The sequence below is a fragment of the Rissa tridactyla genome, chromosome 1 (assembly GCF_028500815.1).
Source record: "Rissa tridactyla isolate bRisTri1 chromosome 1, bRisTri1.patW.cur.20221130, whole genome shotgun sequence".
NCBI classification, from domain to species: Eukaryota; Metazoa; Chordata; class Aves; order Charadriiformes; family Laridae; genus Rissa; species Rissa tridactyla.
In genome coordinates this window covers 104,561,787-104,577,258 of record NC_071466.1, presented here as the reverse complement: position 1 = coordinate 104,577,258, position 15,472 = coordinate 104,561,787, and the positions used below count along the sequence as shown (strand labels likewise).

Genomic DNA, 15,472 nt, shown 5'->3' with positions numbered 1-15,472 from the left:
GTTGAAGGGGGGAAAGGTAGCTTAGAGTCAAGGGTGGATCTGAAAGCTGGCTTTGCTTGTCTGTTGAGATAGCAAGTACCTGTCAAAATTGAGGAAAAAAATTGTGCTTAAGGCAGAGAAAGCTAATTCTTTGTGACAGTGGAAAAATCATCAAGTAGTCATATAGTTGGCTCTATCTCCTGGGTTCAGGTCGTTGCCCCTGCTCCCCACAGCCGTGCTCAGCCTGAGCAGCAGACATGCCGGCGTTTGGTAATGTGCTTTTTTTTTTAGGTTAATGAACTGGGGATGACTTACTGGTATGGGTAACAGATTATTCTGTTCCATACTGTTAATACTCCACGCTTTGTACCCTGCAACTGTGGAAAATATTGGTGTTTTTTTTAAAAATCCCAACTTCTGCAGAGATTGTGTTTGCCAGCAAGCAAAGTGGCATCTCATGTTTCTGTAACCCCTGAATTTGTCCTCACCAGAATAACTTCTGTGGTTTGCTATCTAAATAATCCATGCAAGCCTGTGTTCTTGGTCCTATCTCATTAGATGGAAGAACGTTCTAATTTAAGACTGTTTCCTTGGTGAATCACCTGAGGCTTTCAGAAATGGTGAAGTTAAGCTCTGATTTACTTGTTGTTTTATCTTAGGACTAAATGATCTTTCTTTAATGTGACTAGTCAGGAATGTAGCTTCCAGGCGTTTATGGTCCTGATGCTGCTCTGGGCTTCACCCAAGCAGCTGTCTCATGTGTGGTGTTCAGCCTTATCTCTTTATCAAGGGTATTTCATCAGAATGATCTTTTAGCAGCAGAAACGTATCCAGCTAATAACGTGCTCAATGATCCTGACTTCTGGCCCTTAAGACAGGCTATGAAAGCCCCAACTCCTGTAGTTTTATTCTTCAATTCCTCTGCTGGCAAAACTTGACTTTGATTCAAGGTGTTCGTGTCAAAGGGTCTGGGTCTATTTTTGTTGTCATTTTTCCAGACCATATTTTTTGTGGCTTTTGTTCTCTAAAGGAAAACCAAAATGTTCGCTAATGTAACCTTTCCTTTGCTTGCAGAAAAAATAAAGGTAGGGCTAGTCACACTGGGAGCTGTCATGTGCTTGATGTGTGCTTGGCACTTTCTCAAGCTAGGAAGGCAGCCAGGTATGCTTTGAATAAGTTTGTCTCCCTGTTGCCGAAGCCCACGAGCCCGCAGTGCCGTGGGGTGTAATGATGTCATTGGCCGTAGTTGAAAGTGAGTTTTCTGTGAGTAGTTAGTTCATCGGCCATGGGGAAGGATGTTGTATGAGCTGGAGAGGGAGGGAAGCCTCTGGGACTTGTGCTGCTGTCTGGGTGTTAAGGCTGGGGTAACTAAGATTCTGAGGTTTTCCCAACATTTGTTATTCCTTCTCGTTGTAGGACTAACGTAATGCGGGAGATCTTAGAATCAATCATAGAATCATAGAACCGTTTTGGCTGGAAGAGACCTTTAAGATCATCAAGTCCAACCGTTAACATAACACTGCCAAGTTACCGCTACACCATGTGCTTCAGTGCTACATCTGCAAGTCTTTTAAATATCTTCAGGGATGGTAATTCCACCACTTCCCTGGGCAGCCTGTTCCAATGCTTGATAAACATTTCAGTGAAGAAATTTTTCCTGATATCTAATCTAAACCTTCCCTGGCGCAACTTGAGGCCGTTTCCTCTTGCCCTGTCACTTATTACTTGGGAGAAGAGACCGACCCCCACCTCTCTACAACCTCCTTTCAGGTAGCTGTAGAGAGCAATAACGTCTCCTCTCAGCCTCCTTTTCTCCAGGCTGAACAACACCAGTTCCCTCAGCTGCTCCTCATAAGGCTTGTTCTCCAGACCCTTCACCAGCTTTGTTGCCCTTCTCTGAACATGCTCCAGCACCTCAATGTCCTTTAGTACCTCAAGATCCTCCAAGGCCAAATCAAAGCAGACAGCAAAGATGCAGGTGCAGCATCTTTGTGCCTCCATCTGGGGGGGAGGGTAGAGGCATTTTGTTGGACCTGTACCCATGCAAACAAGACTCTCTCACATCACGTAAAATTCAGTGTCAGGCAGGAATACCAAGCACCATGTTTCCCCCCACCCCGCCGTCATCCTGACAAACGAGCAGCTGTCACTTGGTCAACGATGGGCGAGCTGTGGGGACTGGGTGCTTGGGGTGAAGGAGTGCCTTTGTGGCAGAGCTCTGAGGAGAGGAGGAGCCGGGAGAAGGATTTCACGGTGGCTTTTGTTGCTCAGCTGGCACAAGCTGTTAGATCTTTGTCTGGCGCAAATGACCTGGAAGTCTGCAGCACCCAGCCTAAATAAGAAACCTCAATAAATAAATAAGCGTCTGTAAATCTGAGGCAGAAAAAGGCAGATACTTTTATTGCGACTATTTAGTGAATGCATTAAAACAATAAAAGGAACCAGATTCTTTAAGCATGGAAAAGAGCCATATCCTAGGCAGTCCCATCCTTTTGTTCTCAGGTGGCTTTCTGCACCAGCAATGAGAAGGAAAGCACTTGGATAGGCGCTAGCACGTGCTGTGTTTTAGGTTGTGGTACGGAGTCTCCTTAGTTTTATTATGTACTTTCATGATGGGTTCCGGTTGACTTGGACATCTCTGAGCAGGTGTGCCACTGAGAACTTGCATTAATAAAAAAAAAAAAAAGTTTTGCCGTCTTGGACTCTGCAGAGTTTCTCGATTCTAGCAGTCACAATGAGATCATCTTTCATGTACATTTTAAAAGAGGAAAAAGAAATGTGCCAGGAGAGTAGTACGAATTTTTTTTTTTTTATGGTATGCTTTTATTCTTTTTAATCATGCAAAACTAACACTTGGCTATAGTTTAAGAAACTTGCCATGGAAGCATATCATCTCAAGTCGTATGTCCAAAGCCAGGAAACGCCAAAAATTACGCTTAAAACTTGTAAACACTAAGCTGAAGACTTTCTGGGAAAGTAAATAAAATAAATGCCCAGTGTGCTAAGTGTTTGAGTATGGTTAATGGGATTGTCTCCTCTCCTTTGTTACCTATTTCCTTGCAATATTTTTTGTCTGTCATCGTACAAGGGAATAAAGAGAGAAATTGTCAGTGGGTTTGGAAAAAGAGCTATTTCTCTGATCTGTGCAGTTGTACCTGAAACCATGGTGTATCAGTTGAGACTGACTTCCTTTTGATTTTTTTTTCTTTTTTCCCCGTGGTTGCTTATACAAGGTTAGAGCAATAAATCATCGGTGTGACTGCTACAACCCCCTCTCCTCTGTTCTTTCATTAGGTGGCAGTGAAAGTAATTGACAAGAAAAGAGCCAAAAAGGACACGTATGTCACCAAGAATCTGCGACGGGAAGGGCAGATCCAGCAAATGATCCGCCACCCGAATATTGCTCAGCTGCTGGATATACTGGAAACTGAAAACAGCTACTACCTTGTGATGGAGCTGTGCCCTGGTGGCAACTTGATGCACAAGATCTATGAGAAAAAAAGACTGGAGGAGCATGAAGCGCGCAAATATATCCGGCAGCTTATCCTGGCAGTTGAACATCTTCACCGGGCAGGAGTAGTTCACAGGTAAGCTTAAAAATCCTCTCTGGTTAAAATTTATCTCCGAGCCTCTAAGTGGTATTTTGGCATTTATTTGTATAGTAAAGAGTTTTCCTCATAAAAACATATTCCTGACAGCTTTTTTGGCTAATCTGCACGATACTGCTTAGAGGCTCGTCTTGTAGACGTTAGAAAGTATCTGCAGAAAGCACTTAAGTGAGTGTGTAACTTCAGGTGAGCATGCCGGAGCTGCGCTGACTCCGTGTCCTTAAAGATAAGCCTGTGCTTTCCAAAAGTAGGGCTCTTTTCCTGCAAGTAGCAGTAATTTGCCTGTTGAAAGTGCTGTACCAGCATCAACTAATGAATCATTTCACTATTTCCTTGAGGAGGTGGTTGTGTCTGTTGTTTTACTGGTGGCAACGCAGCAGTATGGGGAGATGAAGTGATTTGCCCAAAGCCTCACAGTGACACAGGTGGGACAAAGCCTGAGTGGGACCACAGAAATCCCTTTCTTCTGCTTCTCTGCTCTTTCTGCTGGTTACATTGCCCCAACAGGACCTCACAAGTTTAAATACTGTGAAGTACAATGCAGAGTATGCAACTATTTAGTTCATCTCACAATGTCTTCTCAGGAGAGATCCGGAGCTGTTTTGGTACATCACTTTCTTTCTTTAGGACCTTTGTTCAATTGATGTATAAGCAGGATGTGGATGTCCTTACAGGGGGGGGAAGCTGTGGAGTTAAAAGTTTACCCGGGCTCAAGGGGAAACAAGACAAGTTCATCAGAGATAAGTCTGCAGAGGGCTGCTGAATAAGGAGTATCTACCTCTGCCTGAAGTCCCTGAGCAGCAAGTAGTAGAGGCAAGGAGAGTCCAGGTGGAGGTATCACACATGATTGCCTCTCCCTTCCTTTCTCCGCTTATGTTCTCTTGGCTCCTATGGAGACAGGAGGATGGCGGGCTGGGTGGACCTTTGGTGTGAGCCGTTATGTCTCCTTTTCTTTTCTTAGGTGTATTTATAGGGTATCGTCTAAGAAGGAGGCTCCACTTTCGTCTAAGAAGGAGGCTCCACTTTCTAAATTTGGGCCAACAGGGGTTAAGTCCGGACTCCCATGTACTTCCCACATGATGCTGAGCAAGTTGCGTAGACCCCATCCTCGTAGGTTATGCAGGCACGTAGTAGGAGCTAGGCACCTTTTGAGCATCTGGGTCTTAATTTCCTTGGCTGCACTGACTCCGTATGACTCTCTGCTGGAGAGCTGCTGTACGCACCCGTCCACAGGGCTGCTGTGCAGGCAGCTGGCAAACTGCCTGAGGACAGCCCACAGCCAGCTCCTCCAGCTGTGCCCAGCTGTGTGCTGAGCTGCCTACCGCTGTGCAACGCTGTTGGGTGCATCTGGCTTGGTGGAACTCCACGTGCTCTGAAAACGGCTTTATTTTTTTTTTTGTCATGAATCTCTCTGCGTGTTCCCTGTGATCCATTAGGGACAGGTGCTACGTGCACATCCAACCTCAGGTGTACTGAGGTCTTATCTTGAGATAAATTTCTGGTACCACTGTAATATAAATATTTGAGCAGCCACCAGGTCTATTCTGCAGGTTCTCTATCAGCAGCTAAACTGCCGACCTCTTTAAATTATTAACCCCACAGTTTGGGGCATGGAAAAGGAAGAAGTCTATGCATTGCGTTAAGGGATCAATTAATATCTGGTATGTAGAGAGGGAAAGGGAGGAAAAAGGTCAAAGTTTCTGAATTAGGCAGAGGAAAAGCTAGCAGGAACAAGATGAACGCATTTAGCTTTTAATAGCAGTATTGAGTTCAGCAGCAGTTCCTCTCCCTGAAAAATTTACCCTCCGTGTAGTGGCTGAAGCACTTATGGGGGGTTGGTAGGTTTGGCTTTGATTCCCTTCTTTTTCAGAGAGGATTCAAATTCACATTTTGTTCCAAAATAGCTCATTCACTAGGTGCAAGCTGGAATCAACAGGCTGCTGTGGTGGGAAGAAGGCAAAGCTTTGGGGTCTGCAGAGAACATGAGCACAAGTTCCCGTATGGATGCTGCCTCTTTCCCTCTGCTGTCTCTGGGGACATAAATAAGCGTAGCTCACAGAGACTGAAGTGTGAGGAACCTTCGTGAGCGGAGGGAGGAAGCAGCCCTGGAAATACTGATATGCTCTGCTGCATCTGGCAGCTGAGCTCTCTCCGTCCAGCCCCGTGGCGTTGGATTAATCCTTACCCCAAAGGCAGCACACTCCATCCACTCCATTTCTCAAATCACAGCGTGGCACAGAGCTTGTCCTCGGAAGTCTTCCACCCAGATAATGAGCAGATCCAGTTCTGCTTAAACTGATAAAATTTGACAGAATCACAGGCAGTGTATCTGCAAGTATTTTCTCTAGCTTAACCATCCGATGTGTTGACTTATTCTGCAAACGAAGTACGTAGAGCAGCATAGAGATGCAGGAAAAACACTGATGGCGTGATCCAGGTTTATTCTCCTGGCTCTCTGTGAGCAAGAGATGGAGAAAGAATAATAGTTACCCCAGGAGTTGTCCTTCAGCATCGCAGGCTTTTGACTGTGGCAACTCTAAAAACAGACTATTCAGTCGGCAGCTGAAGAGGGGGAAAAAATAGTGCAGAAGTCTGATTCATTCTCACCCTGGATAAAATGGCAATGTTCTGTTGTTGTTGTTGTTGTTATTTTTAAAACAGGTAAAAATAACAGCACTTTCATCTACGTGGTGATCTGTGGGTGTTTGCATTCACTGTGTGTGAAACAAAACACGGCATCCTAGGCCAGAAAGCGGTCTGCTGTTTGTCTCTCTCCAAATGTTTTCATCATTCCCATTGAATGGGGCATGACGTTGAAAAGTGTTCACTGACTCTTTTATTGCAAAAGTCACCAGCGTTCTTGTGTGCATTATTCAAGGAATAATATAGATGACTTGCCCTGTTCTATAACTCAGCATGAAAAAAAACGCCAGATGAAATAAGTTGCATGAAATTTGATTACGTTATTTGATGAATATTACTCGGTAAGCTTCATGACTTACAATCAAGGCTTGGCACTGCAGAAAAGCACTCTGGAAAAGAGCTGGGACCCAGAACTCAATGGAAGTGCCTCTTTTAAGAGGCACTGATATGCAAACAGCCTAAAATTAAAAAAACTTCAAGAAACCTCATTGTATTTAGAGAAGTTAAAAAAACTACTCATGTTTGACTGTGTAGATGCATTTCAAATTATAAACATATCATCTGCTACGATGGATGGAGACTACCAAGTTCCTGAGTGCAGGAGCTACATCTTCGGAGGGGGGGTGTCCAGGGTTCAGAACTCCTTGGCCACTTGCTGAAAACAGAAATGCCGCTATTCTATATATAATTGGATGTAATCATTTGTGTTTCATTCCTGCTATCAGAAGAGCTGGTTGGTTGCTAAAAATATACTTGCAACAAGCTCAGCTGTGAATCAGGTAGGAATATTTATCTTTCCCTCTGACAGAGGAAAATAAACCCAAATGGCAGTATCTGGTGAAGCTTTCTCCTTTCAGAGGGTGTTTACATAGGCCTTCATGCTGTCAAAAAGCACGAGGAACAATAAGCCCCTTGGGAGCATAAGGACAACAGAGAAAATGAAGTGAAAGCCTTGGTGCTTGCCACTGCATCCCACAGGAAATTCTCAACAACCCTTTTAAAGTAATTTTAACAAAATTCAGTCCCATTCAGTGCAATTACTGTCAGGATGTCAAAGAAAAGAATTTAATAATGTATTGGTAGCAAAGATAGCTTTCTGTGTTCCCCCTTTTTCTGTCTTCGTGGCAGCATATTCCTACCTTCCGCTGCCATTTTGTAATTAAAAGCAGATCAGGAGTTTGAAAGACACAAAAAATTCCCCCCGAGGTTTTGAGCGGAGTTTATATGTTTTTCCATGATCTCTTTCCCTAGCAGAGTAAGGTGGTGCCGTATGATCCAGTTGCTCAGGGTGCTGCGGGATTCCTGCCTTGGTACCTGCTACTTTGACATGTTGGCTTTGATAACTTCCATCCTATTAATTTTAAGTGCCAGTAGTCTGGCTGCTGATGCAATATTTATGACAGATCCTGCACTACAGAACACTCTCCTTTTGAAGTGCAAAGCTGGTTTGTCTTTGTATTTTATGTCAGATTTCAAAATTACCTTTGGGCGTTCTCTCTTGGAGTACTCCGCTGTAAACAAACTAAACATTGTTTTAGTGAAGACAGTAGACTGAATTCCTCTTTTACAGAGGCAACCGCATTGAATTCGGTGATGTTGTGACTGATAGAGGAATCAGGCTCAATAAATAATATTTTGATAACACAGCCTTTGAAATGTGTATCGACGTGAGGATGAACACAAATCTCTGCGACCTTTCCAGCTCACCTCCGACTCTTGCGTGGGCCTGGAAAGTGGGCTTGCGGGATCGGTAGTTAAGGAGTGATTTTTTCGTGGTGCTGCTCTGATTAAAAATAAGATGCGTGAGACAGCAGCTAACCACTGCTGCTTTGCAGCTGCTTGCTGGTAAAAACTTCCTTCTCATCCCTCCTCCCCCAGACAAGAAATAAAGTGTCTAATGCAAAAACTTCAGTTCTGATGCCTGCAGTGGCACTGAATAAGCTTCTTTCAGAAGCACGCTGAGCTGACGGCTGAAGCCTGGGGTAGCCCACGCAGTGGAGCAGGCTTGTGTTGCTCGGTGGAGCCACTGGCTGGAGTTGGGGTTGCCAAAGTGGTCTGTGAAGCTCTAAGCAAAGCCGGAGGCAAATCGGCCCCACCGACAGCAGAACAAACTCGCAAACCAGCCATCCCACGGAGAAGGCCTATCTTCAAATACGGGTAACGCCGACTCTATGCTGCTAGCTTCACAAGCTGACAAGGCATAAATATATGCTGATTCTCCACATTGTGGTAATGCAGCTTGATCTTTCTTGAGTGTCTTCGTTATTCATAGCTTTCACTAACTTGTACCATAGTTAGACACTCTCAGCATCATGGATCTAACCCCTCAGGAAAAGGCAAAATTTTTTGTTCCTTTAGTATTTATTTGAAGGTTTTCAGCAATGAATGCCAAAAATTTGCTTTCGGGGAAAAAAAATTTCAAGGGCCTGCAACAGTAAGGAAAAAGAACAGATTTACTTGAAGGAGGGCAGCTGAAGTTCTCCAGCAACTGCGTCTCTTCTCCCTGCCTCAGCCCCACGCAGTGTGGCACGTGCTGCTGGCGTAAGGGAGCACTTGCCCAGCCCTTCCAGCTGCAAAAGCAGCTGTGTCCTGCTCTAGGAACCCACCAAGAAGTGCAAGCTGCGTGCAAAACTGTGAGGACCTTGGAGTCTGCAGGGACCGGCATGTGTACCTGATGTTCAGCGCTCTGGGTCTTCCCGTTGACTTCAGCAAGGATTTCCATTGCTGTGTGTGTCGTAGCTGGTAACTTGCATTCTCTCCCATAGTATGCAGCTATTAAAAACATGCAAAAACTCCACTGACTAAAATAAATAAGGTGGTATGTTTGCTTTTATTTGTTAAACCATTTATAATACAGTGCAAGAAATTCAGGGCTCCCTAACGCTTTTGGGTGCAGTGGTGCTACTTTTTCCGTTTCAATGAAATAATGTAAACATTCAGACAAAGCAGCAACTCAGATAAGCCTCTCTTCTTAAAAAAATAATTAAAGTTTGAATCGGACGGAACTGACATAATACAGCATTTAGGAAGTTCGGGGAAGTCAGCCCTGCCTGCAGGGTGAGCCTAAGGCAGATGTGTAGAATTGGATTGTACCACTGCCCTTTTTGGTCAGAAAGAAATAGCGGGTAATCTGGTGCAGTGTTAGAAGTCACCCAAAGTATTCACTAAAATAACCCTCCTGTCCTGACGGCGGCGGATCTTGTCCGGAGGCGCAGGCGCTGTTTGCGCTTCTGCTGTGCTGGCGGCAGGTACCCACCGTCTCTCTGCCCCGCTGCCAGCCTGCCCCAGGGGATGGGGCTGCCTGGGGGTCCTGCCCGCCGCCCACCCCACGGCTCCACATCTGCCTAGCAGCCATTCTCCAGCTGTGCCTTAGCCTGGGCGTTTTGGGTTTGGTTTCGTACGGCTTTTGCCTCGCTTTTTCTTAAGGCTGGTTGGCGTGGAATCTTCTCGTTAGGTTGCGTCGAGGAGTAAAAACCTGTTGTCCTTGTTCCCCGGTGTCACGCCGGAAAAAAAAGTGCTTTCATATTGACATGGGTTGACAAAAATGTGGTGCATATGGACTATTAGATCAGTTACCGCTTACCGGCAAATCTGTTGAGAATAGACATATGGGTAAACAATTTTAATTAACCAGGTCTGATTGCACTCTATACTGAGGCTATATTTACATATGTTTTTTCTCCTCTGATCGCTTTAAAATGCCCTGTAATATTTAACTTTAGTTGGTTTTATTTTAAACCTTGAATCCTTTTAAATATCTCTTCTTGTGTTTATTTTTAGCCCTCCCGTCACTCATTTATTATTCTAATTGCCTGTGTGTCTTTTCTCCTCAGCTTACAGCTTTCATCTGTCCGTTCCCTTGCCTTTATTTTTAAAGTCTTACCTCGTCTTAACTAATGTTTAATGTACTCAGAGGTTCCAAATGGTCTTGCTCCTTGCTTTGAGACGTTGTACTGAGCATTGCAGTGTATGTCCCGAAGCTCCATGTGCTTCTGTTGATTTCAGTTTAGTTTTGTTGGTTTTTGTTGGGTTTTTTTCTGGTGGTTGTTTTTTTCTCTTTCCTATACTGTTTTTTTTTTGGCACTCTCTCTTTGGCACTTAAATTCCCATCCCTGATACCTTTCTAGAGCCCAATCGCACTGTCTGTGAAAACCTCCACCTGCAAGCAATAAGGACGTGAGACGTGAAGAAATAAGCCCTTTTTGGCAGTGAGGGGAAGCAAAAGTGGGTTGATCTGGATCCCTCTGGCAGGGCACATCCTCCTAGTATCAAGGCATCTCTCAGCAGCAGCAGTTGCCCGACGAGGGAAGCTCCTTTTGGAGGACACAGGGCGGTGGGTTTGCAGCACTGTCGCAACATGTGGAGTCTCCCACAGATGAGGAGGGGGATGCCGTGGATGCCAGATGGGCTCATGGGGTGTCCCAGAGTTGGTGCTCACCCTTGGAGCAGGAGCAGGACTGGAGAGTGGGCTCTTTGTAGGCTAGGTCTTGGTCAAAACACCACCAAATGTGGTTACATTTCTGCCATGGCGTTTGAAATTAGCTGTCACTTTTAACGTGGCTGGTTTCCTCAAGTCAACACATTGGGTTATTGCCAGAGGAGGGACCACAGTCCCCTCCTCCTGTCTCTCAGGCTGGTGCTTTATTGACTGAGTTACGTTGCTTCTCTGAGAAGAGGACGGGTGCAGAAGGCAGTCCACTCCTCGGGAGGTGTTCAGCTGGATGCTCTAGGAAAGCCTGGATAACACCCCTGAATAGCTGAAATTTGCAAAATACTCTCCTTCGTTAGATTTATATAGTATTTCCCCTATTTCTTTTTCCACGTGAAGCAAGGAAGATCTGCAAGAAATGCTCGCTGAGGTGTAGAAACATCTGTTTGGAGAAGGTCCTTGTGGGGTGGTATCGATGAAGCGAGTGGTATCTGACCTGCAAGTATTTTTCTGCCTCAGGTTTATTTGAAACACAGCATGGGCATAAAGTGAAATGGAGAGGAACATTTTAAAAAAGGCTTGGTGTTGGTCACAGCTATTTTTCTTTCTTTCCCAGATCCTTTCTTGTGGAAGTACTTTGTTTGGTTTGGTTGGTTTACTTGTCTTATTTTATTAAGCCTTATATCTTCATCTGTAACGGAGGCATCCTTCATTACTCCCTTTGCCTTACAAAGGCAAAATACCATGGATGTCACTGACTTCCCATAATTATAGCTGATGGCTTTATTATCCAGATTTTTCCGAAGCGTGCTGGGAGAAGCACCACTGCCTGTCTGAGCTATTGATATCCTGGCACGCTCATTGTTAGAAATATTTTATGTCCGGATGGGGGGAAAATTCTTGTGATAAAGACACAGCCAACTGCTAGAAGTCATGGACAAGTTGTGTAGTAACCTAAATGATTTTTTCATATTATACTCAGTGCTTAGTCTGTATAGTTTCGGGTTTTGGGGTGTTTTTGTGGGTGGGTGGGTAGTCTCTGGGATATTTTTCTTAGGTAGAACATGGCTTACAAAAGCGCAACCATGTTGTTAAGTGATGAAAGGGCAGATGTTCAGTGAACAGCGTGCTGACGTATTCAGAAGAAGGGTCAGTCATCTTGCAGAAGACTGCTTTCGTTTTATCCTGTCTTTCCTGAAACTGGTCCAGGCCCTGATCCAGTGGCTCTGTGGCATTGGGCAGGATGGTATGGTGGAGAAAGCGCTAACAAGGCCACGCAGAAAACCTGTGTGGCTTCTTCTCTTGGCTTTATTTTTGGCCTTCTGGATGGCATTGGGCAAATCATTTCAATCCCTCAGCCTCAGTTTTCACCTCTAGCATGTGACAGGTGCCAGTGCTGACCACCTCTATAAGGCATTTGAATGCTTCATCCCCAGGGAAGGTTGATTCTGGTCTTCCTTGTAGACAATAATGGAGAACAGACATTTGACTCCCCAGATCTCTGCAGAAGAAGGTTTATTCTTCAGCTGTGGCCAGAGAAGAGCCTTTGGTTGTGAAGAGTAATGAGAAAGTGATCTCCAGTTCCAAAAACATGTATTTGAAGTGTTTCCAGTGTGTAAGATTTCTGCAAACTTTTAAGTACGTGAGGAATTTGAAGAACCTGATTAATTACAGGATGTACTGACAAATGTTTATAAAGTCATTTTGTGCCTGAAGAGTAGGTGTGAAACTGTGTGTGAAAGCACTGGTAATTTTGGAGAGGAGACAATGCATGGGGCTTTCTGCTTTGAATGCGGAACTGTGTGTGCTACTTTCATTATATGTGTTATTATATATGAATCTTGTAAATGCACTGGTGAGAGTGATAGGAAGCTGCTTCATTATTTTGGAGGCTCACTCAAAATATTTTATTTCTTTCAGAGACTTGAAGATAGAAAATCTGTTGCTAGATGAAGACAACAATATCAAGCTTATTGGTATGAAACTAGTTTGGCAATTGTGGTAATTAAAATTGGTAGTTTTATAAAGAGAGTTTTTGAGACTTCATAATCCTTCATGTGACAACTGCTAATGTTGCTGCAGAGAGGAGCTGAGAGAGTATAGATAGCAATCAAGCTGTTCCTGACAGCATCTTGTGAAAAAAATGTTCCAAATAATTCAGCTTTAACTGAGTATGGGAATAATCCTTCATCTTTTAACCAACAGCTTTCATATTCAAATCAGAAACTTTGTAAAGAATTAAAGAATTGACACCACAGAATAATTTATCTTATTATCTTGGTATTTTCATATTTACTAAGGGTTGGATTCTGCCCCCATATGCATATGCTTCCGCTGAAGTCAGTGGGAGTTGCACACATTTTTAGCAGCTGGCAAAATTTGATCCTATATTTATATTCGTTAAATTTGCTTCCAGCACCCAATACGAAATTGGTTTAGAGGGTGCTGTTAAAAAATAAAGAAGATAAACGACAGAGTCTTGATTGTATTCGGGTATCAGTTGTGCGCAGCACTCAATTCATTCAAGTTGTGCAGACATTTTAGATCAATCATTGGTGGGTAGAGGCTCTCACTGCCTTTGCGTAACTCCCAGTAATGTTAATGCGGCCATTGAAAAGAAAATATGCCCTTCATAAAAAAAAACCCAAACATCTGTTTATATTTATCTCCATGCCTACACTTTTGCCAACAGCAGTGTCTGTCGTTGCAGACTTAAAAACTTGATTGACTTCCGTGCTTCAAAAGGTTTCATGAGCTGAAAAGTGATGAAAAGCGCTTAACAGTCAGGTCAAACGGGCACTTACTGTAACATATAAAGCACATGCATCTGCAAACAAACAGGAGGAGGATGGCTAATGAGATCTGAAATATTCAAAATTAACTTAGGGAATTCAGTCATTGGAAATAGTAGCACGACTTCTAGTTATTATTCTATAGCGATTCAAGCAACTCTGGGAAAATAATAGCAAAAGAGAACTCTGCATTACCTCAGCTACGGGTCAAGAGGATACCGATATGTTACCATGAATCATTCATCAGTAATGATGGGTACCACCCATTATCTTGATTTAGCAGATAAGTGAGACCAGATGGTTTGCAACAGTGCTGTATGAGCATCTGATTGATAGATTTAAAGGGTTTCTATAACTTTCCCGTTATTGGATGTTTGATTACACAACAGTATGTGAACTTGACATTCAAACCCGGACCTAATCAGATGATACGTGTACAATTAAAACTCACATGCCAAAAAGTTACTTCGGAACTGTTCTGCACTTTCATTTGCTTCGGTTGCGCAGAAAGGTCTCCTCGCAGTGGGTGGTGTGGGAAGAATAGAGAAAAGAGACAGTTTGATCGTCCGTAGCCTCGCTAGCGTTGAAATAAATTGTCCTCAGGTCTGCAGCCTGATGTTTTAAGCAGAGCAGATTGTACGCAGTATGTATTTTAAAACAAAGCAATTAAATCCCACCATCCAACTGGGTATGTTATAGAAAAATAAAGGTTGTTTTATTAGTAATAATTTCGCTATAAGTAAAAACAGATTTAATATCAGAGTCAGCTCATGCTGTATCTTGCTAGCGACGCTGGTGATCTCTGGTTGCTCACCCTGAAGAAGCAGTGCCTCAGTTCTTCATGCTCCGTTGGCTGTGCTTGCAGGGAAAGCTGGAGCGGGGGCTGCCAAAACTGGCTTCAGGTTCCCTGGGCAACCTCTCTTTGCCAGTACTTCTTTTCCAGGTGGTAGCAGAAGTAGTGCTTGAGCTGCCACACAACTTTCCATTGCCACCAGGGTTTCCCAGGAGAAGGAAAATTTTCCAGCACCTGTCTGTGGCTGGTGGAAAAGACCAGATAATTTATAGACGAGATGACTTACTCCTCTGCCTCCTCCCTGCCTGTTCCCTCATTCAGCTTATTCAGCGCTTAGTACAATATTTTATGTAGTCTGTCTTTCTAGAAACGTGATGGATCAGTTGCATCGTCACCTAGTCCTGCCCAGGGAGGTTCTTCAGGAGTGAAAGCATGTTTTGAGGAATTTTGTGCTGCTTTTCATGCTTGGGAGAAGAGACTTTAAGCTACAAAACCAGCGCACATTAACTGCTTTGGGATGGGAGCTTGGTCTCCCTGTCTTGTGCAGCAGCAAACACGCTGGTACCTAAGAAAAATGTTGCTCCTGTAATAACTGTGAAATGAAGAAAACCCACCATAAAAGAAAAAGGTGAAATGACGATTAAAAACGTACCAGGAAGTGACATTGAAAGTCACTGCTTGTTCATGCATTTCAATGAGAACTGAATCCCTTGAGTCCCTTTCTTCACCCAGCTGCTTAATAGCACCTTGCTTTTGTTACTCTTTTTAGCTGCGTGACAAGGTGGTTTATAATATGTTCTTAGATAATATTATTAGAAAATATCACTTTGCTTTGTTAAGTCTCAAATCTAAGAACATTAGGGTTGGAAACCCTGGAAATAATTCACTTCTCTGCATCTACCAGCCCATGGTGGTAGGTGTCTGACAAAGATGGCTTGAAAAGCCTCTCACAGGCCATGTAAAGTCCACGGCATCTTGCTCAAGGACCTATGGCATCAAAAGGACCTTGCCAACATGTAGCTCTGCTGATTTCTGTGGAGCTCTGCTGGTCAAACTTGTCTACAAGGTTGGTGCTAAGGCTTCTTGTTATTAAATAACTCTCTCCATATTCCAACTGTCACAGCTTCAGAGGTAGCCATATATCCATAGCTTAATGTTGATTTCCTGGAGGCGTTAAAGAGTAGTAGTGTAATGCGATACTTCGATAGTATGAACAGTGGGGGTGGTG

The 15,472-nt window shown here is 43.8% G+C and overlaps 1 protein-coding gene across 2 annotated transcripts in view; it reads left to right on the top strand.

Moving 5' to 3' along the window:
• Positions 1-15,472, top strand: part of HUNK (hormonally up-regulated Neu-associated kinase) — a 60,080-nt gene that overhangs the window by 16,923 nt on the left and 27,685 nt on the right. For both annotated transcript variants that reach the window (XM_054188556.1, XM_054188555.1), the window contains exons 2-3: positions 3,274-3,566; positions 12,580-12,635. In XM_054188556.1, the coding sequence (XP_054044531.1) occupies positions 3,274-3,566; positions 12,580-12,635 (349 nt within the window). The remainder of the gene's footprint in view (positions 1-3,273; positions 3,567-12,579; positions 12,636-15,472) is intronic.